Source organism: Schistocerca gregaria, chromosome X, assembly GCF_023897955.1.
Source record: "Schistocerca gregaria isolate iqSchGreg1 chromosome X, iqSchGreg1.2, whole genome shotgun sequence".
Taxonomy (NCBI): domain Eukaryota; kingdom Metazoa; phylum Arthropoda; class Insecta; order Orthoptera; family Acrididae; genus Schistocerca; species Schistocerca gregaria.
The window spans coordinates 332,810,366-332,835,167 of NC_064931.1; the positions used below are offsets into that span (position 1 = coordinate 332,810,366).

A 24,802-nucleotide genomic window follows, 5' to 3' on the forward strand; every position below is an offset into this window, starting at 1 on the left:
AATTCTGGAACTATTTTCCATGACAGAAACAAAATATTTCTTCCCAGAAAAACAGCAGCTTACATCGTCTGTAGATTTCTATGGCACCATTTATAATTTGTTCACCTAAGGCACATTTAGGTCTTGGATTTGGAGTTGCTAAGATAACACGTTCTTTGACTAACTGGTTTGCTTCTCTTGCTAAATAGTTAGAGGCTCCGAATTCATTTTGAGTCCTTCAAATGCTCCAACATTTTGGAAGAAGTGTAAGAATTTGGATCTTCTCATTGCTTGTGTTGTTGGTACTGAATTTCCCTTTCAATTGCATTATCATTTCAGATTCAACATTTGTATCATATTTGCATTTTCTTCCACAATAGTTACGTATTTACTTTGTAATACTTCAGACACTTGTTGAAATATTTTTGCACGTTCATTTTCACTCCCAGTCTTCTGTTTTACTGGGTACTCGGCAAGACATACTAAACTACCATTTAATGCATCTAAAGCAATTTTTGTGTCTGACTAGTCTGAGAAGCTACGCAGGTTTGTGGTTTCCACTTGTTTCAATGTAGTTAAGTCAGTCACAGGCACTTGCCCGTAAGTTATTTTTTCTGCATTTATCACATATTCTGTAGTCTGTCATTATGCCACCGATCATATCAACCATCCACATTTGCATTTTATGTAGATTTTTCTTGTATCTGTTGTGTCCATCTTCCCTGACTGAATTACAGCAAAACATGATCTCCTCAAACTCAGTCTTCAAAGTAGATTTGTATAATTTTAACACACACCACCTTTTGCAGCAACTATCTGTGTACATGTAACAGCCACACTGCCATCCAGTATTTTATAGCTTGATACTGGCCTGCCTACATCGTTACCTTTCTGTGCATTGTTATGGCACCACCTTTTTAATAATAAACATGTTTTTCAGTGCTTTGCAAGATATTATTGGAGTATGAATGCAGTTTATTTTGCATTAATGCAGCACATTTCTGTATCTAATAATATATATCTCTTAATCACAGTGTCATCTCAACTTGATTTTTTACTATGGTGTATAGTGTAACATGGAGAAGCAAATATATTTTTTTCGTCGATTTCAGAGGTGACATGTTGAGATAGTCAAGGTCACTGACCTTAATTGTGTACATTCTTCAAATGTGACAAAATTGGATATCCGTGCAAAGCTTGTTTCACGGCCTTTCCAAAATTGCCTGGTTCTCTGTTCTTTTTTTTATTAGAACAGAAGTTAAGCCATATTTGTCAGCAGTGCTTGTCAAATTTTCCGCATGTTTTTAGAACTTTGAGTGGGCATTACTTTTGTCTTACTTGTGTTAAAATTCTGTAATTTGTATATTTAATTCTTTTGTCATGTGCAGTGAACACACCAAATTTTATACAAATCAAAGAGTGTCAGGTTGAAAATTGTACTTTTCTGTATTGATTTGACATGGAATGACTCAAGTGATTCATGGTTCTATAGCCTTAGATTTGTCCTCCAGCCATTCCTACTTAGTCATTTGGCACTTCCTGCCTTGTTGTTTAGACGTTTGTATTCCCTTTCCCTTGCTTCATTTGCTATATTTTATATTTTCTCCTTTCATCAATTAAATCCAGAATCTCCTATGATGTCAGAGGTTTTTTGCTCTACCTTGTCTTTTTATGTATTGAATTCTTGTTACTTTCACTACTTCATCTCTAAATGCCTACCATTTGCCACCTGCTGTTTTCCTTTTCCTTGTTTCAGTCAATCATTGTGTAATGTGCTCTTTTAAACACTGAACAACCTGTTTTTGTTTTAAACTTATCCAGATCCCATCTCCATAATTTCCTACTTTTTTTGCAGTTTCTTAAGTTCTAATCTATATTTCACATCTGCCCCTGGAAATGTCTTACAGTGTAAGATCTGGTTTTGAAATCTCTGTCTTACCATTATATAATCAATCTGAAACCTTCCAGTGCCCCCAGGTCACCATTTATACAAAAATGGTTCAAATGGCTCTGAGAACTATGGGACTTAACATCTGAGGTCCTGAATCCCCTCCATTTATACAACTTTCTTTCAGGTTTCTTAAACCAAATGTTAATGATGGTTAAATTATGCTCTGTGCAAAATTCTATCAGGTGGTTTCCTCTTTCATTCCCTTCCCCCCAATCAGTATCCTCCTACTGTGTTTCCTTTTCTTCCACTTTGTACTATCGAATTCCAGTCCCCAATCACAATTGAATTTTTGTTTGCCTTAACTATCTGAATAATTTCTTTTATCTCATAATACATTTCTTCACACCCTTCATCTGCAGAGCTAGTTGGCACATAAACTTGTACTGCTGTGGGTATTGGCTTTGTGCCTATCTTGGCTAGATTAATGCATTCACTATGCTGATAGCTTCTCTTATTCTTTACTAGACCTACTTCTGTGTACGTGCCTGACCAGAATTGCCCTTACATATAACTTCAACCTATCCATTTCCATATTTAAATTTTTGAACCTGCCTGCCTGATTTAAGGGATCTAGCATTCCACACTCCATTCTGCAGAATTACAATTTTGTTTTTCCTAGTGATGACATCCTCCTGAATGGTCCCAACTCAAGATCTGAATTGGGGACTATTTTACCTCTGGTGTATTTTACCCTAGAGTATTCCATCATCATTTAACCATATAGTAGAGCAACAGGCCCTCGAGAAAAGTACCATTCACAGTACCAGCTCAGGAAGACCATGTTGACTGATATTACAAGTCCAGATCAGTCAGTCACCCAGACAGTTGCTCCTGCAGCTACCGAAAAACTGCTGCCCCCTTCAAGAACCAAACATTTTTCTGGTACACAACTCAGACCACCACGGCAAGGTCCATGGTTCATGCGAGGGGAATCACAAGTATAGGGAAAAATCTCAAACTGTCTTTTTTGTCAGTTACACAAAGTTTATTTCCTTTATAATCCAAAGATAACCATCTTTTTTCACATTTAGCACATATAAGTGCTGGTGTATTTTGTCTTGTTACAATGTCCTGAAATAGCCTCTGCATAATAGATGTCCTGAAATAGCCTCTGCTTAGTACTTAAAATGCCAGGTATGTAAGGAATTTCCAACCATTTTAGTGCATAGTACTTAAGAAAGGAAATTTAAGACTATGCATTTCACTTTGCAAATCTACATGGCAGATTGCGCTTTATGTATTGTACAGCTGTCCACCACCTGGAGGTTGGTTTGGATACTAATAATACTTATAGGCATGGCCCTTTTGAAGGTAGTATGACCCCTGTCCTTGCCCAACCTTCAAATTGCCTTTCCAACCAATTATAGTGGGCTCTACAGTTTCACATGGACTCTAAAACAGTGGTGGCGTTAGGTGTTGGCAACTGCTGACAGCCCCAAGCCTGTGGGGGCCTCGCAAAAAAAGTTATTTAAGCTGTTAAAATTTTAGCTACTTAGTTGTCTGTCTATTTCTGTACTAATGTGGTAGTATTTATGTAGAGCCGTCTGGCAACCCCATTACAAAATGCAGTTATGGTGTACACTTATGCGGCAGCACACCAAGGGTACAAGTTTGGGACTGCAGGCTGGTTCTTGTAGACCTATCACATTACAGGTTTCACACGGGATATACCTGTCATGAATCACGGGATATACCTGTCATGAATCAGCGCATGTGCACTAGACTGCAGTAATGCATGGAACTCAAAGAAGACTGTTTTGTTATAAAGCCATTCATACAGGCTAAAAAAAAAATTTGTAAAATAAATGATTAAATTACATACTTGGAGAGGAAGATGATCGCCATATTAAAGACAGGTGCATGTTAAATGGAAAATACTTGCCCTTTTTTTATACCATATTGACAGCCCACTTGGTATGCACAGTTTTCTGGAATTGACACTTTGAGCAAATAACAAGGAAATGGAACAATGCTCTGTGGAAGAGACAATACGGGCAGGAGAACTGCCTTGGCCAGTAATGGCAGCTCTCTGAAACCAATCCTACCAAGTGACAGTTCACTCATTTTTCAAGTTATTGAACTGTATAAGTGAACAAGTCTTTTATCTCTGAAGGGGTGGTTGTACCAGTTTGTCATAAATACTAAAGGAACCGCGTACTATGGTAAGTCAGTTTACAAATACAGTCTTGGCGAATTTATTTGGCTGCTATCATACATGACAGGATATTAAAAAAAATATTCCGCCGTGTATGACAATCACACAACCTATTCGCTCTATACTATGACATTGAGTGCCTTAAGAACCCACTGTACTTATCAATGTGCTTAGCACAAAATGTCTTTTAGATCAATATGTCTGGAGGACCCTCAAGAGACAGAGACATAGGGAGAAAATTGAAATCCGGTGCATCAAAAAGAAAAGGGAAAGGCTGAGACGAGTACATCCAACCAAGCTATGTGTTAAAGTGTGATGAAATTTCTTAAAAAAACTTAAGGTGTAACTGCTCCAGAGGGTTCCAATGAAGCTCTTATCCAAATGTCTTTAATTTATGAAACAGAATCTGCTCCACGATCAAATGAATCTGTTACCTTTTCTTATACAGCATCAGAGTTGGGTGAAACTGCTGTGATCCAAGACTGTAAGCAGAATAAGGACTTCAAAAGTGATAATCAAGAGTAAACCATTCATATAAGAGAGTCATTTATAGAATTAGATCTGGGAAAGTGGGCATTTCCAGAAACAGATTCATAGTGTCTTGATTTAACTCATAATGGTCCTCAACAAAACCTAGAGAAATCTGCCAAGTTACCCCAAAGATGCAAATAAGACATTTTACTAAATTTCATTTTTCTAGGAAACTGAGTAATAGTGAAAAGCAACATCACAGATTGTTAGCTTACTCCATATCTCAAGACAAAGTTTATTGCTTTCTGTGTTGACTTTTTTCGTATTTGCAGATACAGATGGTAAAAGGATGTTGTGGCATGTGTCATGAACAGTCAAGGACACATGGTGTGATGATTAGATGGATGGAATTCTGTAAAGGAATGAAATACAGAAAAACAGTAGATAAGGAAAACGAGAGACTGAGTAGGGAATGACAAAAGTATTGGTATAATTTGCTTGAAAGATTGATCGATATTATAAAATACTTCGCTTCGCATAATCTGGTGTTTAGAGGGCATCGAGAATCTGTTAACCTGAACGAAATGAATTAATTGCAGTAATGTCCAAATCCTGTTATGAACGAAATTATAAACAGTCAAACAAGCAAAATATTATGCCTTTTTGCTAGATTGTACCAGGAATTCGATCCATGTGGAACAAATGATCATAAAATTAAGATTTTGTAATTCCTCAACTGTAGAGGTAGTGGAGCATTTCGTTGTGTTTATTGCCATCACAGAAACAATGGGAGAGTATTTAACAAATGCCATTTAAAGGAACTAGAAAATAATACCCTAGACATCCAAAACTGTCGAGGACAGGGATATGATAGCAGAGCCAATATGGTTTACGTTAATATAGGTGTGAGAACAACAATACTCAGTATTAATCAGTGAACTTTGTTCATGCCATGCTGATGCCATTTTTGGAACTTTCCACTAACACTTCAACAGCTAAAACATTTTTCGGCTTCATCAATCATGTTCATGCTTTTTACAAAACAAGGAAGCATTGGGATCTTATAAAAACTATTTTGCAGTGAACACACAGTGTGTTATCGGGCGATCACTCAGTTGCAGAAATAATTCAAAAGCCAAGATCGCTTAAATCCTATTTACTAGCTGACCGGTTTCTACACACTAAAGGCACCATCATCAGACCTTTGAAGATGCAACATGACAGGTTTGAGGGAGGGCTTACATGAGATACAATATATATATTACTCTTAGTACAGTACCATATACCGGAATGTAGCTTAACATGTATAAATCATTTCGATATAACGTTAAAAGAGGCAGACCAGCTGATATAAAATCATTGTCACAGAACTAAAAACTAAAAAACAATTTTCTTTCTGACTGGAAAGTGAAACGGGCCTCGCAAAGCTGATTCATTGCTGATGTGAAGTTTCTGCCTAGTGCCACTACTGACTCTAAAAACATAGTGGAAAAGGCATTTTTTGTTAATAAAACTCACAACATCGCTCAATATATTTATTTATTTTGTATGCTGTTTCAGCTACTGTTGTCATCTGATCAAAACTTGAGATGTACAAAATAAGGAAGGTTCATGTTTTAGAAGTACTGAGTTTTAATCCAATGATGGTAGTAGACAAAACAGCATAAAAAGTAAAGAAATATATTAAGCAATCTAGATGGTTTTATGTATAAAATATTCTCAGTGATTACTAATTCCTAATGGAAATTTATTCCCTTTGTTAACATGGCATTTTCCACATGTGTACAGCATTTCCAGATGTGCAAGAAGTGTTCAATGTTAAAAAGATAAGACCTACAGAGGGTTGAATTCTAGATCTCAGACTTCTGGCCTGACATGTACATGCTGAGCCATTTGGCATATCACATTTTCTGTCCATAAGTGAAGGCTGATCTTAGAAACTACTGTATGGATTTTGATACAGTTTTCACTAATTGACAGGACGATTCATGAGGAAGGTATGTGTATATAATTTATTGCCACTATGTCAGACAAGCTGTCTAGCCACAGATTGTGCTACCTTTGTGAAGCCAGAGTGGGGTCACTTGTGAGATATTTAGGGTGATTATAATTAGAGTTCAAGTTTCGAAATGCTGTTAAAAAAAAAAAACGCAGCTCAGAATGATGTCAAGTTTGAATGGAATGTTATCGAAGTAGGGGAAATGTTGCAAAATCCCTGACCTTTGAAAGTTATCCTACCTCAGAACATTGTGAATGGGACCATGCCCGTAACAGCTAATATGAGTTCAATGTGTATAATTTAATTACATGACACTAACATTTAATGGCCCAAACTGTAGATCCTAAAGTAGAGATTTACACAAAGAATTACTAATTTAATGGAAAGGTGTCTAATAGAAATAGTAAGACACTTAAACCCATGTTTTATTCACTAAAAACATCAATCACATGCATGAATTATAAGAATGTGCAATGATTTACAAACACGCATCTTTGAAATTGAATTAGTGGCTTTAATTGATGAGTGTTGTTACTCAGCAAAATAGAAAAATAGACCCTTCTGGTGGTAATATCAATCAAAAAGTGAATTGCAAAGCTTGTTAATTCTACATGGAAAACAGTGACTGTAGACGAGGTGACTAACTGCGAAACTGTCAAATTCAACAAGCCTAGATTGAATCTGAGACAGGTTCTTGTACAGAAATGCCAGTTTGGCCCAAGGAAATACTAACACACCAGTACTATATATGCTCACTGTAATGGCGCACAAATGCCGTGATGAATGCTACCATCGTGTGAATAACTCTCAATTGAAAGTAAGGGTGCACTGCTACTGCTGTGATTGCATTCCCTGCTCATCTGCTAAGGTGCGGTGATCTGCTGCTACATGTGTAGTTGACATGCACAGGGTGCACACAGATCAGTGTCTGTAATAACTCGAGATCCATGCTGGTTACGTCTGCTCATATAAATCTCGGTGCAAACTCTACATTGTCTTCTGAAGTCTCAACTGTTTGGTAGATCCTTAAGTCCAGCTACCTTTTACTGCCAAACCATACATTCTCATCAATAGCAAAAAATGCAGAAAACAGTGATCCAATATTGAGGCTTTTTGTACATATGGCAACCTGCCAGATATAACACATCACAATCTACCCAAATTCTGAGAGCATCCTACGAGGCTAAGCCATTATTTGTGCAGGCCGTGTTTTCTTCCAAACGGTGTCAGATGGCTATCTACAAAGGCCCTTTGAAAAACATGAAAATGCAGTGCTCTCCTTTACGGCTGCTGGGCAAGGGGAGGTAGCTGCCACCCATTCCGTACTCTGGCATCCTCGCTTCCGTGAAGTCAACACCTGACCCACTGGCATCCTCTCTCTGCAAAGACCTATTTTTCACCTCATTCCCTGTCCTTCCTGTCTCACATCCAATGTCTGTGCCTTCTCACGCAAACAAAAATTGTCTGCAAACAAGTGAGGCCATCACTGCATTAAATAAAAAAGGAAATGAGGTTATTGGACCCAAGAATTTACAGTCACTGCCTTTCTGTATGACATTCCTATGGTATCTGGTCCAATGTAATCCTCTAATTAATTGTCCTGAGGCCAAAACCCACATAAAAAGCGACAATGACAGTGGTTTTTAATTGTCGTGAGACTGGCACAAGATATTTTCAATGTGCTGTCCACCATTTTCTGCCCCAAGTTTAAATCAAGAAACAGTGTTCTACAACAGGTCATAGTGTATTCAGGAGTCACATTTGGAATGTGTTGCACAGTATGTGCCTTCAATTCAGCAATCAGAGCAGTGAACACAGCACCTTTCAGATAAACCCACAGCCAGAAGTCGTGCAGTTATGATCAGGTGAACTGGACAGCCAGGCTGTAGGGAAATAATGGCTGATAATTCTAGCATTTCCAAAATGCTTTTGCAGCAGCTGCGTTGCTGGATGTGCATTGTGCAGAGGAGCACCATCTTGTATAAAAATGGCCCTGCCCACACAGCCATGCTGTGAAGGTTCGGAATGACACTGGTGTGCTAAAGACTCTTAACAGTTACGAGTGACGGTACAGGCCACTGGACCTATGGGACCCATCTCCTCGAAAAAATATGGTCCTACGATAAACTATGCCGTCAGCCCGCACCACAGTCACCTTTGCAGAATGAAGCAGCACCAGCTGATGTGCGAAAAGATTTTCTGTTGCCCAAATTCTGGAGTTCTGTGTGTTGGCTCTTGAGATAAAAATTGTCTTTGTCTACAGAATGTTGCATGGTCATTCATTGTTCACTTCCATGCAAGCAAGAAATTCTAGGATAAATGTTTGTCTTAGTGGCAGGTCAACGTGAAGCAACTCGTGAACATGGGTAATTATGTATGGTTAACAATACAGGATGTTTTGCAGAATTTTATGCACCTTGCTCACAGGCGCATCCAAAGTTCAGGCTGTTCCTCCTCCAGTGCATGTCTGCAAACCATTGCTCGATCCCTGCTGCAGTGCTGTGGCCACATCTTCTACCGATGTTGGATCAATTATTTTCCTCCATCTGCTAAATTGCACTAGAAAAGACCTGTCTTCCTGAATTTCATCATTTTCTCCGACAGACATTAGACCAGTACTATTTTTCATACTGTTGTGTGTCCAAAACTTCTGCAGAACTACTTGTCCACAGTCAACATTCTTTTAAAAGGACTGTACCAGCAGCACACAATTTTGGCAGTGAGACAGTCATGACGAGTGCCTCACGTCTTATATTTTGCATATTCTGGACAACTGCCACCTAATGGTAAGATTTGCATTAAATTTGTTTCCACACCGTTTCCCCTTTATTTGGTAATATTCTGTTCAAATTTGATGTCATTCTGAGTGTGGGTCCTCTTTCTGTTTATTTATTTTTTTACTAGAATGTTAATAGCTGTGTATGTACATAAATTGAAGGTGATTAAAATAACTTTAGAGGCTAGGTGGCTGTTCCCCCCAGTTAGTGAAATACACTTCCCCGTCAGCATACATTGGTATCTTGTGTAGCAGTTATCTTGGTTTATTTGAAACTTTAATGTTTGCTGTACGTAAAGTATTACAGTTTGGCCAGCACATATTACCCCATAAAAATGTTATATTTGCATAGGCTTCCACAGCTAGAGTCAGTTTACAAAAGTTTTCTGAGTATGGTACTTCATCATAATGGGGTGGGGGGGGGGGGGGGGGAACTATACTCGAAAAGCCTGGTGACAGTAAACTTAGGAGTACGTCACTGAAACAGTAGACAAAATGTTGGTTTATCCAGTATAGTTTTTCACATTATGATGTGGTACCTCACTCAAAATATTTTTAGTTCATTTGTTATATTTTTTGTGAAGATTTTACACTCCTGGAAATGGAAAAAAGAACACATTGACACCAGTGTGTCAGACCCACCATACTTGCTCCGGACACTGCGAGAGGGCTGTACAAGCAATGATCACACGCACGGCACAGCGGACACACCAGGAACCACGGTGTTGGCCGTCGAATGGCGCTAGCTGCGCAACATTTGTGCACCGCCGCCGTCAGTGTCAGCCAGTTTGCCGTGGCATACGGAGCTCCATCGCAGTCTTTAACACTGGTAGCATGCCGCGACAGCGTGGACGTGAACCGTATGTGCAGTTGACGGACTTTGAGCGAGGGCGTATAGTGGGCATGCGGGAGGCTGGGTGGACGTACAGCCGAATTGCTCAACACGTGGGGCGTGAGGTCTCCACAGTACATCGTTGTTGTTGCCAGTGGTCGGCAGAAGGTGCACGTGCCCGTCGACCTGGGACCGGACCGCAGCGACGCACGGATGCACGCCAAGACCGTAGGATCCTACGCAGTGCCGTAGGGGACCGCACCGCCACTTCCCAGCAAATTAGGGACACTGTTGCTCCTGGGGTATCGGCGAGGACCATTCGCAACCATCTCCATGAAGCTGGGCTACGGTCCCGCACACCGTTAGGCCGTCTTCCGCTCACGCCCCAACATCGTGCAGCCCGCCTCCAGTGGTGTCACGACAGGCGTGAATGGAGGGACGAATGGAGACGTGTCGTCTTCAGCGATGAGAGTCGCTTCTGCCTTGGTGCCAATGATGGTCGTATGCGTGTTTGGCGCCGTGCTGGTGAGCGCCACAATCAGAACTGCATACGACCGAGGCACACAGGGCCAACACCCGGCATCATGGTGTAGGGAGCGATCTCCTATACTGGCCGTACACCTCTGGTGATCGTCGAGGGGACACTGAATAGTGCACGGTACATCCAAACCGGCATCGAACCCATCGTTCTACCATTCCTAGACCGGCAAGGGAACTTGCTGTTCCAACAGGACAATGCACGTCCGCATGTATCCCGTGCCACCCAACGTGCTCTAGAAGGTGTAAGTCAACTACCCTAGCCAGCAATATCTCCGGATCTGTCCCCCATTGAGCATGTTTGGGACTGGATGAAGCGTTGTCTCACGCGGTCTGCACGTCCAGCACGAACGCTGGTCCAACTGAGGCACCAGGTGGGAATGGCATGGCAAGCCGTTCCACAGGACTACATCCAGCATCTCTACGATCGTCTCCATGGGAGAATAGCAGCCTGCATTGCTGCGAAAGGTGGATATACACTGTACTAGTGCCGACATTGTGCATGCTCTGTTGCCTGTGTCTATGTGCCTGTGGTTCTGTCAGTGTGATAATGTGATGTATCTGACCCCAGGAATGTGTCATAAAGTTTCCCCTTCCTGGGACAATGAATTCACGGTGTTCTTATTTCAATTTCCAGGAGTGTATTTGCTTTGTCGTATGTGAAATTAAGAATGGTAAAGTAAAAATGACCATAGTTATGTCACTGGAGTGAGAAAACCCTGCACACATTATTAGTAGCTTGGATTTGCTGTTGTAAGCGCACATTTAATCAACAATTATATTATTGTTTCTTTTACAGTATGTTATGGAGTGTAAGTAACATCAGGAACTTCTGTTGATACATTGAAATATTCACATTGGATTTTCTACATAACATAAAATTTAATAGATGCTATGGCATGAAAATAGGTTACCATTCACACTAATATATTATACCGTGATTGACAAATAGAATAAACTGAATATACCTGAAAATCGTTCACATATTTAACAAATTGTTTGGCAAAACAGTGTCAACATTGGGATATACGTGTGTTTGCATTCATTTACGGATTCACTTGTATGGCAAGCGTACATACAGACACAAAATCACTGACAGTATTTTGGAAAAAGATTTCTGACTCACTCCTGTAACATAGCTTAAGTCATGTGAACATGGCCAATACTAAGCTAATGTCACTGATTACCCCATCATCAAAGATAGAATGAAGTTCATTTATTCTGACTTGATTTTGTGTGTTGTGTTCTTGCAGTTTGGAAGAAAAAAGAAGAAAAAGAATGGAGAGTCGATTCCAGAAAAACCACGCAGAGTAGCAAAACTGGATGTAGACCGTGATGAAGAAGATGAAGAAGAGGATGATGAGGAAGAGGATGATGTACGCTAAATAAAAAATTTAGGTTATACAGTTATTAAGATGTCTGTGTCTAAAATGCTTTACCAATCAGGGTGGCCCAGTGGTTTGTACACAGGACCCACATTCGGGAGGACTATGGTTTTCAGTGGTATCCTAAGGTCACTCAAGGCAAATGCTGGGATGGTTCCTTTGAAAGGGCATGGGCAATTTCCTTCCCCTTCCTTGACCCTATCTGAGACCATTCCCCATCTCTAATGACCTCAATGTTGATGGGACGTTAAACCTAATCTTCCTTCGTAAAATGCTTTCCTGTGTAAAATGATCCTTGACTCCAGTCCCCCCCGAACTTCCATAAGAGAGTATACTGTATAAAGAATTTGCTGTTTAAAGTGTAACTCTCCTTCATAAGATGTACTGCCCTCTGATGGAGCAATGTTTCTGTTTTTGTTAGTAAATGTAAATACCTTGAACAAATTACTTGTGAAGGGACAAAGAAACACCAGAAAATGAAAGCTGGCAGAAGTGCCGACGTGCAAAATGTTTTAATTCAGTAGATGTGTCCATTCCTGTAAAAGGACCAGTAATTCTAGCAATGGCTCTAGAAAGTGAGAGAAAGATGAAAAGATAAAATTTTATTGCATTTACTGGTTGGTGTTGTAGGTTTAAGGGATGTGCTGAAATTGTTTAACAAAATACCTTTGGTTAGGCAACATTTGTAAACAAAGACATGGTAACTGCCTGGAAAAATATCTTGCTGAATTTAGAGAGTACATCAATATTTCGACTGTGAGTCTGTGGAAATAGAAAGTTGGAAGAAAATTACATTGCCACAATTGGTATAGGGTTATAAGCCCAGCCAATTTCAACTCAGGTGAAACAGGTGTCTCTCGCAATTTACTTCCTGCAAAATGTATTCTGTTCAGCGAGAAAAATGTCACAGAGGAAAGAAAGTGTGACTGTGCTATTATGTGTAACTAGTGATGTGAAATGTTGTGTCCGCTAGTAATAGAAAAATTCAAAACTCACAGTTGTTTTATAAATGTAAAAATGCTACCTTGTACTTAAGAGTACAACAGCTTTGCCCAGAATATGTCAGAAGGCTTTTAGATGCCAAAAGGGGTGCAACAGGAAGAAAAATAGTACTTATTATTGAATGATGGCCTGTACATTCAAAGGGCTGTAAATGTTGTGTTCCTTCCACCAAACAGCACAAGTTATCTGCAGGCCTCTTGACCTAGGCATAGTACATTGTTAAAGCCAAATACGGAGTAGCAAATGTCCAGAAGTAAATTCGATTCCTAGAAAGTAAGGAAGTGATGACTTGACATTCTACAGGCTGTGCTTGTTTGTTGTTGTTTGTTGTTGTTGTTGTTGTTGTATAAAACAACAGACTGTGTCAAATTGTTTCATGAAGGCTGGTTGTGGTACATCAGTTGCTGTCGAGGACAACATTGGTCCAGCAAGAATGGAGTAGAATCCCGGGTGTTCCTGAAACTGTGCATTTCCAGGATTTTGCTTCTTGTGATGGCAAAGTTCTGACTTCCACACACAAGATTGATGTATGAGGACAGTCTGAAAAGTAATGTCTCTAATTTTTTTGTGTCAAAGCTCTTAAAAGCATTTTAAATAAAACAAACCATCCAAAATCTTCATTTTTTCTTAACATAATCACTGTGGCAACAAATACATTTCACCAAACGGGAGATCAGTTTGTTGATGCCTTCACTGTAGAATGTTTGACTTTGCTGATGAAGCCACAATCTTACCTGTACCACTTTATCACTATCAAAATGAAGTCCCCGAAGGTGTTCTTTAAGTTTTGGCAAAGGATGAAAATCAGATGGGGCCAAGTATGGAGGATTATCAGTGACTGTGAACACAAGGCGTTCGATTGTTGTAGATGTCGCAGTGCTTATAATTTGTCTGTCATTGTGTGCTGAAGGAGATGGTGCTCCAGGCATGGATGTACTCTTTGAATTCATGCTTTCAGTTTTCAATGGTTGGAACTTGATTGTAACATAGTGTTTCTCGTACACTGACATACTCATATTACACGCCACCATGTTACATGCTACAATTCAGAGCCCTCTAATGCCAAAGGATTACAACTTGTATCATTGAAGCAATAAAGACAGCCTAGTAATATGCATAACATGTAATACCTCAGCCGATATTGAGTCCAGAATAAAAAATTCAGAGGCATTACTTTCCAGCATGCCTTTATAAAGGATGTGTGGTATGCTTGTTAAGGAACAGTAAGGTTGTTGTTGTTGTTGTTGTTGTTGTTGTTGTTGTTGTTGTTGTTGTTGGGGGGGGGGGGGGGGGCAACAACGGTGACAATGAATCCTTGGGTTATGATTCTGAGTCAATGTTTTTGTATACCTACGCAAAACTTCCGTGTAAGGAAAAAATATTTGGGTCCCCAGAGGTGCATTAACAAAGGGTTTAATTGTATAACCAAATATGAAAGTGGATTTTGGTAGAGTCAATATACCAACAGCCACTTAATTCACTTGAAATCCGCTATCAGAATGATGTTCACTCATTACTAACGTCTCAGTATTAGTGTTTTTCTTCACTCCAAATTGTAACAAATGTAATACAGCACCCTATTCTTGCTACTATATATGGTTGGGGCTTTATACGTGTCCTCCCAATTTTTGTGTGGAAATTTTTCTCTCATTGGTCCTCCCGTGATCAAGTAGACACTTCTCAAAATCTCCCCTGTACCCAGAAAAATGGAGTCTCACAAATAAAAGTAACATTTTTCCTAACAGCAATTAATGAACTTACAGAAACCATGGGCCCTACAGTTTCACATTCCCTACACCTGTAAAACTTCGGCATGTGTCACAGTTCTTCATTGTAAGTTCCAGCCAACTACAGGGCACCATAAGGAAAGCCCAATCTTGACCTGTTACTAGTAGTTTCTAGTGCACTACTTCCAAAAGACTTGTAATGAGGGTTGCCACCATCACAAATGGTGTTCCTGGATAGAAGGGCGGGACCTCCACAGAAATGCCCTTGGTCTGGTGTATCTACAATCCAAGTTCTCTTAGCTATATGTGACATTTCTGTGAACCTTCTCTCATGATCATTCTCGTGAACACCCCCCTGGGAAGATCTGTTCCCCACAACTTTGTCTAAATCCATCCTTCAGGGCCAAAGGATGTAGCGAGTGTCTTTTTATGGTGAAACATTCCATGATGTTTGCAAATCTATTATGATGGGTCATGTGTCAATGGCCAATGGGTTATGTTATGCCTTCACACACTAAGGTGGCAGTGAACAACATGCACTACCACAGAAGTAACATAGTGTTTTTATTGCAGAATTAGTAGTCTATTTTGTGAGCTCTTAGATACATTTGTACCTGCTCACACGAGTCTTTTGCAATTTTCTGTGACAGTGTGAGCAGCTTACAAGTCATAATCACTACCCCTGACATGTACTGGTTTTATCCAGTCAAGACCTTGTATTTGAGTTCCAAAATATCAAAAAACTGATTATATTTATCTGTACCCCTAACAAAGTCAGAATATTAGGAATCAAATTCACAGATTATTTGGCCAAGGAGGCTACTAAAATGGGTGCCCTATAATGAAAGATACCAGGACCTGACTAACTGCATGGATGTATTCATGCAGAATGTCCTGCCAAGATTCTACAATTCACTGCCAACTCCACACTGACTGCCCTAGACTGACCCAGGCATACATTATTAAACAAGCCACTCTGCGTCATTGTAGTTCCAGTAGTCCTATATCACTGGTGCACATTTAAATAAAAGACCCACTTGTACTCCTATAAAGGAAACACTGAACTAGCTGACTTATTACCCTCAATATTACCTATTGATGTCAAACCATCAAATCTGATTTTACACCTTATCCAATAGTGTGGCTTGTACAATCTTATTTTGAGATCGGATAATATGGCCTTTACCAGTCCATGGGAGTGGGGTAGCTGATCACCAACTGCTGTAGTCTCAGCCCCCACCCCCAGAGTATCTTGGGTTGCCTGTGGGTGGTAGATTGGCCTGATCCCACCTTGCAATTCATTTATAGTTCTACATCTCTCATCATTTTAATCTAAGGGTGTTACTTTATGTGCTCCACCATTTTATTGACCTATGTCACTAGACTTTCATAATGACCAAGAACCTGCCAGTCAGACAAGGAACAACAGCCTCTAACCACTTTATATGCCCCAGAGGGCTTTGGGATGTTCCCTGCCTCCATACCCCCCTCCCACTTTGTTGTTTTTCTTTCCTTTGTAGCGGATTTTGTCCTTTCGTGTACTTTTTCTATCCAAGGCTGACATATTAATGGTCATTTTAGCTATCCATCTCATTAATTTCAGAAGAACTTTGTTGATTTGAGAGGCACACGTTAACTGTATTCATTAACATTTAAAAGTATTTCTCCATGTTAATCACTCATTACTGAGAACTTTACCAATAATCTGCACTGTAGATCAGTGGCGCTAATGGCTGCGCTCCATTGTAGCTTAACAGAAAACTTAACATTTATGTAGGACAAGAATCATATTAAAATAAAAGTTCAAACACATGTATTGATTTCAATGACACAGAAACTCTGTTTTTCAAATATTACTTAGCACCATAATACAGTTTTTTACCGACCTCAGTTCTACAAGTCATCAATCGCGTCGGATCACTACAACAGTTCGAACAAGAAGAAAGATTGTTCTAGAAGTATCGTAGATAACAAAAGATGAAGATTTCCATTATCTTTTCCATGAGTATTGTCTGAGGTATAATTTTCACAGAAAATTAAATTATTTCACTAATAATGATTAATTATTATTATTTTAGCATCAATGCAGTCCTTTTTTATTAATATCACAAGAATGTTCGATGAAATTGCACACACAATGCTGTCGTGAATATTGTTCTGAATAAAGTATAGTTGTGGATATTGCAAATGCTTAGCTTTTTGTTGTAATTAGTATGGAGTCAGTGTATAAAAGTGGAAGGTTATGTTGGTAAGAGGCAAGGTTCCAGTTCTGATCCACAATCCAGCACACAGTTTCAAAGAGGAACTTGTTTGTAATGTCAATTTTTGCTGAAATGAAAGAGCGCTACTCCCTTTTTGAGGTAACAGGCAGCAATTCATTGCCTGTGCAAAGAACATAGCTCTTCTTAGTCAGTCAGTTGATGCATATATGTTGGCGTAAATAATAGAAGATTAATATGTCAAAGGCGTTTTATGCTAATGTTGGCACACTGTTAACTGTTGACCAGTCAAGGGAAACAACCAGCAAGGCCTAATATAGTTATAATAAACCATTGAAAGTATTTTGAAGAAATGAAATTTAGTATAAAAGTGAAAGGTGAATATAACAAACTCTATAAAATGTAATTATAGCAGTATTAAAAAATTGTACACCAATTGTTATATGTGATAATTCTTAAACAGTGTCATATTTGTAAAGGAAACACAAGAATATGTAGATCACATTGTGTGGGACTGTGCCTGGAAGTTTCCTTTTTGTTAAAGGAAATTTCAGTGTGGCCACAGCAATTTGTGGTGGAATAAAGTAGGGAAATTTTATGGAGACAGTGGTCTGTATCTGGAATGTATCTGAAAAATGCCATAATAAGTGACACAAAGCTATTGTTCACATAATAATGTCTATTATCTGCTAGTTTTGCTCATATGACTGATCACTTGGAAGGATATTTCATAATTATAGGTAATGCTTATATAAAAAATGTCATTATCATAAATATGACTACACGTAATGACAATGAAGCAGTCAACTTTGTGATAATATGTTGCCACTGTGGAATATCTTAAGGAAGTATTTGCTGTAATTATTTATTTTATTTAATTATCTTTATTCAACCAAGGATCACTCGTCATATAGGATTTGTCAGTGTAAAACACACACACACACACACACACACACACACACACACACACACACACACACACACACACAGCGTACAAAACATGCTTTGTTAGGATAGGACAGATGGTCAACTGTGGTCTTGATAAAGGAACCATCCCAGCTTATATGTGTTGTATCTACTAGATGATGGTCACAAACAAGACCTAGTAGCTAATAAATATTATCTAATCAGCAGGTTATTAAATGCATATTAATTTCTTGCCATTTATTTTCATATCTTTAACATTTGTCCCATGGCTGCATGAAAATTACATATTTCAAATGTTTTAAGTGTCCTGTTCTATTATAGGATGATGCTGATCTGTCCAAATATGACTTAGTTGGTTGGGGTGATGACAGTGATGCTGATTCTGAACAACAAAAAAAGGACAAAGAAAATCGTCCAAAAACGAGGCGGGGTCATTCAAAGTCACGTTCCCGTTCCAGATCTCCCACAAATGAGGGAAAGAGCCACAAAGCTAAATCAAGATCAAGTTCAAGGTAATTCTGTGTGGATACATTGCAAAGTGGAAAAACGAACCTTTGATTCTATAATATAAACTATATGGCTTTCCTTTACAGCTCGTCACATTCATCTGGAAGTGGAAAACGAGGAAACAGCTCGTAATACATTCAGGTTCAGGTAAACAGGTGGTAATGGGTATGCACAAGGTCGATATCTACATCCTTACATACATTTGAAATACACAATTTACAGAACTACAGCTGTCTCAGATTCTGGATTAGCTATTGTCATGTTGATTGTCACAACAATAATCTCTTCAATAATACATACATGTACTAGAGGTGCAGTATTACTTTCGGGGGATGCTGATTTTGACATATGTGCTTACTTGCCCCTGATTTTTTTTTCTGATTTTATATTAATTTTCATTGCTTGTCTGGTGGAATTTTTTGTAGCAATGTACAATATTTACTTTTTGCTTACTTAAAAATGTTTGTCAACCACTGATCTCCAACTGCTCAAGGATTTTGCCATTTTCCAAAGAAAATTTTGAGTGCCAGTGAAAAAGAAAGTGTATTTTCTTCACTTAGCACTTGTGAACACAGTTATAAAAATTTTATTGTAAAAAAGGTTGTTCCTAGTATAGCAGAAAGAAAGGAAAAAAATTGCCAGTTAATCTACTACAAATGGACCCATCTGAATAGCTGAGCAGTTAATGTACTGCTTCCAGGGTGCAGGGAGGTGAACCTGCCCCAGATCGAATCTGCCTCGCAGATTAACGATGAGGGCTGGTGAGCTGGCCAGCAGGGAAGGGGTTTTTGTGTGGTTTCCCACATCCAACTTGGTGAATACCAGTCTGGTATAAACATCACCTATATCCTGCCTCAGCCACACACTAAGCAAACATTTAGAAAAATATTGTCACACTTGAACATCGATTTACTCTAGACATTGGCAGATTGCATACACAAAATTCTGTCCTGGGTGGAGTGGTAGCATTAGGAAGGTTGTCTGGCCATGCACTTACAGTAACATTGCTTCAACCTATATAATGATGCTGACCCCTTAAATGAATGGGGAAAAAGGTGGAGGAGAAAGAACAGGAGTAGGAGGAGGTGGAGCAGGAGAATCTGCCACAGTTGTAATAAAGAGGAGAATGTAGTATAGAATTTTGTAAATAATTACACAGAGAATAATTTGTCCCACTTCGCTTGCCATTAGGCGTTATATTTCAAAATATTTGTGAAATGCTAACATTATATGTAGCTGAAATATCTGTTTTAAGTACAAGAGAGATTTTCTTTGTTTTGATGGCTAGGAAGTAGTTAAAGTTAGATAAAATATAGCTAACATCACGGCAGTGATAAGTGGCTAGATTCTCATATTTTGTCATCAAAATGTGGAAACTTGGGTTATTTGTTTCACATGCCTGCTAATACGTCAAATAAGTGTGTAATTGTTTAGAGTACCCAATAATGTACAGCAAAGAACAGCCATATTGTCACTATGTTAAGCTTAATAAATCCACTAGTAAGATGACACAGCAAAACCTATTACTGAAATAATAGAGCTGCTTAAATTCTAAGTCCCTCCCCCCCCCCCCCCCTCTCTCTCTCTCTCTCTCTCTCTCTCTCTCTCTCTCTCTCTATCTCGCACGCACGCACACACACACACATTCACTCTTACTATATATTATTAATAAAAAAGGAACACCTGTAATATTGTTCCAGAAAAGTATAAAATCTGCTGCTACTTTGAAACATAATTGAATCCAGTACAAAAATCAAAATGCATTTGAAAATTTCATTAATTACATCAATAAGAAGCAAAAGATACATGGTATTGTTAAGTTCAAAATGTTTATGTAAGTGCACACACAAAAGTAAGCAAACTTGTAATCTAAAAATGGTAATGGAAAATCCTTGATGGGATATAAATAATTTAAGAAATAAAGGTAGCAATTCAACAAATAGTCAAATTGCAAAGTCATCAGTTGGCACATAAACAGGTGCATCGGAAAGCTAGCAGGCAGAAGTTCTCCCTTGGTTATGTGACTGTCAACAACTTTGTAATTAAACTATTGGGTCAGTAGTTACCTTAACTCCTTGGATTACTTATATCATTTTATTAGTAAAAAATTAAAGTTACTTTTGTGTTGTTTGGAAACAAGCATGTTACATTTGATATCTGTTTACTCCAGTTACCTCACTGTAGTTTTGGCACTCAATTGCGCATTGAAAAATCTGTCATTGATGCACATTTGGCTAATAGTTTAAAATATGCTGCATTGTTGGGGAAAAAGCAAGCCCTGTGCAGGAAGTTCCTTCATTATTTAACAAAAAAAGGGGTAAATAAATTGCAGTGGCTTATGAAAGTGTTCACTGAGTACAAGATGATTCTGCCATAATGAATTTTGTATGATACATGTTCTATTTTGTTACTTTTGATACTTTTGATATTAGTAATTTCCCTCTCCAACCACCTAACAAAGAGTGATTAAAGTTTTGGCAAACATCTTCTCAATGCAGGCTGAAAACTTGCTGTAACATCATCCTGCTGTACCTAATATACCTTAAGCAAATGTTGAGTTTTAATTACAGTAGGGAAGTTCTGGTGGAATATAAATACTTTAGGAGCAAAGGAGACCACTCATTGAAAAGCAGAAGCATGGAGTTGTTGACAGGTGTACACAAAAAACAAAGAAAACTTACTAACAAAAATTAAAACTTGCTAGCTTTTGGATAGATATCAAATTGAAATGAATCAATGTCCAGCCTATCAGTTAGGAAAGCAATTTAAAGTTGCTTTATTACAGGTGTGTTACTGACATAAAAATGTAATAACTGCTTATGGTAGTTAAAGAAACTTTTTCTTTCTTTAATTCAATTTATAGAATTGCATTATCTAAATGGAAGCAATATGCAGTCATCACAGAGCCAGTAGTTTTCAAATGTTCAACAAGATGAAACTGTAGAATTTGCAAGACATTTCACCAACATACTATGTGGCAACAAACGGGTGTTTTACGTGCAGTGCATCCAATAAACTGATGATGCTATTACAGTATGCTGCTGAAATATTTATGTGTTTCTGTGATTTCATCTGGATAGAAACTTCAGAGTATATTTAAAATTCTTTTTGCATTACTTACGCAATGATAAGAATAATGAAATAGATGCTATAATTGGAAAGAATTTTGTGTTGTTTACAGCAGTTACTTAACTGAAAGTTCAAAAATATGTATTGTATTACTTTCAGTATTGCAGAAGCCATTTACTGTAAAACATGAGGGAAATATTCAAATTACAGCCAAGGGAACCGGTAATTTCATGCAACCTGCGATGTACCAGAAGCCCAGTTCAGGAACTTGATAGAGTACTTGGAGATTGTGGTTGTGTTGTTGCAAGGTTGAGATGTGCAGGCCTAGAAAGCTCATGCTACTGATGTGCTGTGGCGTGTCTTTCCATGAGATTTCCATCATAGCTATATTGCTAGAGATAATACAAAATACTTAAGTTCTTTTTTCAAAATAAAGCAGGCAATATGACCTTACCTTATGTGGTACGAACACAACAGAAAAGCTTCTAAAGATATCTACCCTTGATTTTCTGTTTCCCCTTCTACTGCCTGTTTTTATATGTCCCATATCTTTAATTATGGACAATAGTGTATTTTAGCATTTTTATCCTGGTTCACATTTGAACAGGAATACTCATTGTTAATGATTCTCATAGTGAAATATTAAATATTCTATGAGCTGATAGCCTCTTTTGGATCATACACTGAGTTGTTTGTTTTGACTTCAGCTGCACTTAATTTAGTTTCTTAAATCCATCAAAGTTGTTCCTGTTTGAAGTGGTGAGTACTACAGAATACTAGCTACTGTATAGGTGGTGTTTAACATCATGTCTTGTTTTATAAACATTTAGTTGGAGGTATTCTTTTCACATAATTGTGGTAAACCAAGTTTTACAGCAATTAATTTTTCTTAGAAAGAGAAGTCTGTATCTATTTGAGACAGAATTATTTTGCACAGTATTTGCTCTTCTCTCTCAAAATACTCACTCTAACACAGTTTCTATTCATATTTCTGAATATTTTAGTCATTATCCTGTCAAGCGTATTTCACCGCTCTCTCTTTCACAGTTCTTTTCTCTTGAAGGAAATAACATAGTGTATGAATATCAGCAGACTGTTGTTCAATTACATTTTTTCCTTTCCAGGTAACATTAAGATGGAGCTGCACGTAGATGATGGTGTTTACAGTGAACTACAAGTTTCCTCTGGTACACGATTAGTATCCATCTTTCTTGGTAATGATATGGTAGTCCTCACATATAGTGCTTAAGGCTTTATGCGGTCACTGAGAAATAATAGGCTTGCAGAGAATTGTGATTTCCTTAGCTATAATTAATATGGGAAGGAGTTAACATGAATGAATATATTCAGCTGACTGAATGCAGTTACTGAGCATATATTGTTTAGTTTGTTTTCTTTATGTGACAGGATATGTTATGATTTTTAACTTTGTTGAAATGAAATAAAATGTATTGTTTTCTTTTTTATAGCATTTAAAAGGTTCTAATCACAGTATCACCAGTGTGTTAGGCAAAAAACTTTTTTGTCTGTACTAAGGGTTTAAATTTTTTTTTAGACCTTTACTAAGGTTACTGTGGGCTGTTACATTTAATCTCTTCATAACATTACCGACGTCCCAGTTGTCCAGAGTAAGTTACTTTGAGCTGTTGCAGGAAATGTATGTGCAAAGAATTAATGTTATATTGAGCAATACTTGTTGCATTTTAATTTTTTAGCTTTTCGTTAATCAATAAAAGTGTTATTGAAAACAATGTATTTTGATTATTGGAGTCTTTGTGGTTGGAATGTCAAAATATTTGACAATGAATAATACTGATAATTTATCTCTGAAATTAGGTAGTCATCTGGGGTATTACATAGTATAAGGAGAATCGAAGATGGATCATGGATCATCGTTAATAATGATATCGTCTCGATTACAGGAGTATACCTGAAAGACGTAGTGAATGTTTTTCTGTTTAATAAAATCCTGCTTATGTTATTTAAGGATTGACTATTTGCTAGAACTAAATAAGCTCACAGCTTTTAAATGTTATAATGAAAATACTGTAGCATATTCAGGAATGTAATGTTAATGTGCATGTGTGTTTGATAGCTTTCAGTTATGATTTTAATGTTAGGTGTGAAATGTATCAAATAGTAGCACTTAGTGAAAGACAGATGTAAGTTTCGTGGAAATTTCATGGTGCATGACAGACCCCAGGTCAATTTTACTGCAAGACATGGAAACACAGCTGTATGGACTCTATGGCAGCTGTAAAAATTTCATATTGATGCTGTTCCAGCTGATTGGGGTATACGAGACTCACTATCCTATACTTGAAAGGCGAGATAAATGTGAGAGAGATTTTATGGCTGTGGTAACTATTATGAATATGTATTATTAGGGAGTACTGAAGGACTAACACCATAATGTGAAGAGGAATGCATCTTGCTGTTAGCTTCCAGCAGACATTTGTTTTTAGGTTAAATGCAAATTTCAGCCAGAAAACTACAGAATTTTCTGCATAGGTAATGTGTTCAAGGGTTGTTACCCACCTTTATGATAGTGAAATGCTGAGCAAGTTACATTTTAAATTTTTAAAGGGTGATTCTACCAGGACAGCTATATAAACATTTACTGACCATGAACTAAATGTTTTAATGAGAGTATATTGGTAGGTGAAGTTTGTCTTATTCAGAATGTTTGTGCACGAGGGAAGTGTGTTTTCTATGGTATTAATTGCACAAAATGATTGATTTACATCTTACCTAAGAAAATGGATGCAGAAAGCTATGCTATATAAACCTAATAACCTGTTGATAGGCCATCTCTTCAACCTAGAAGAAATTAAAAAGATGTTCCAAAAAGATTTCCCCTGTATTTTTGTGCATGTGAATGACGTATTGACTTATTTGAAACAAGAGACAGAATTAGTTATTTTTCCTGATGATGCTAGTTCTATTGTTAGCACATTTTGGCCTAACATAGAAGATCAGTAATTATTATTTTGTGAAAATTGTTAATGACAGTTTTGTGAAACTTGATAAATAATTTTCTGCAGATGGACTTGGCCGCTGTTCTGAAAAGACATTTTGTGAAACTTTGAAAACAAGCAAAAAGAAACAAGACATTAGTCAGTAAACATAGTGTAAGTAATTAGCCAGAGTAGAATGTTCTGCTACATATTCATGAGAAATAAACTTGATAATCATCTTTCAGATTTTACAAAATGCTAGGTTCTGCAACATTTACCAGATAATAATGTTGACTTCATCAAAACAGA

The 24,802-nt window shown here is 37.9% G+C and overlaps 1 protein-coding gene across 6 annotated transcripts in view; it reads left to right on the forward strand.

The window, feature by feature from the left end:
- The window catches only part of LOC126299571 (zinc finger Ran-binding domain-containing protein 2), a 76,545-nt gene extending 53,258 nt beyond the window's left edge, over nucleotides 1-23,287 (forward strand). For 2 of the 6 annotated variants that reach the window (XM_049991574.1, XM_049991575.1), the window contains exons 5-8: nucleotides 11,954-12,076; nucleotides 18,282-18,472; nucleotides 18,554-18,614; nucleotides 22,661-23,287. In XM_049991574.1, coding sequence (XP_049847531.1) covers nucleotides 11,954-12,076; nucleotides 18,282-18,472; nucleotides 18,554-18,599 — 360 coding nt within the window. In that variant the 3' untranslated portion in view covers nucleotides 18,600-18,614; nucleotides 22,661-23,287. Of the gene's footprint in view, nucleotides 1-11,953; nucleotides 12,077-18,281; nucleotides 18,473-18,553; nucleotides 18,633-22,660 lie in introns of all 6 variants that reach the window. The other 4 variants (XM_049991576.1, XM_049991573.1, XM_049991572.1 and 1 more) reach the window with 3 other exon arrangements.
- The last annotated feature ends 1,515 nt before the right edge of the window (nucleotides 23,288-24,802 follow it).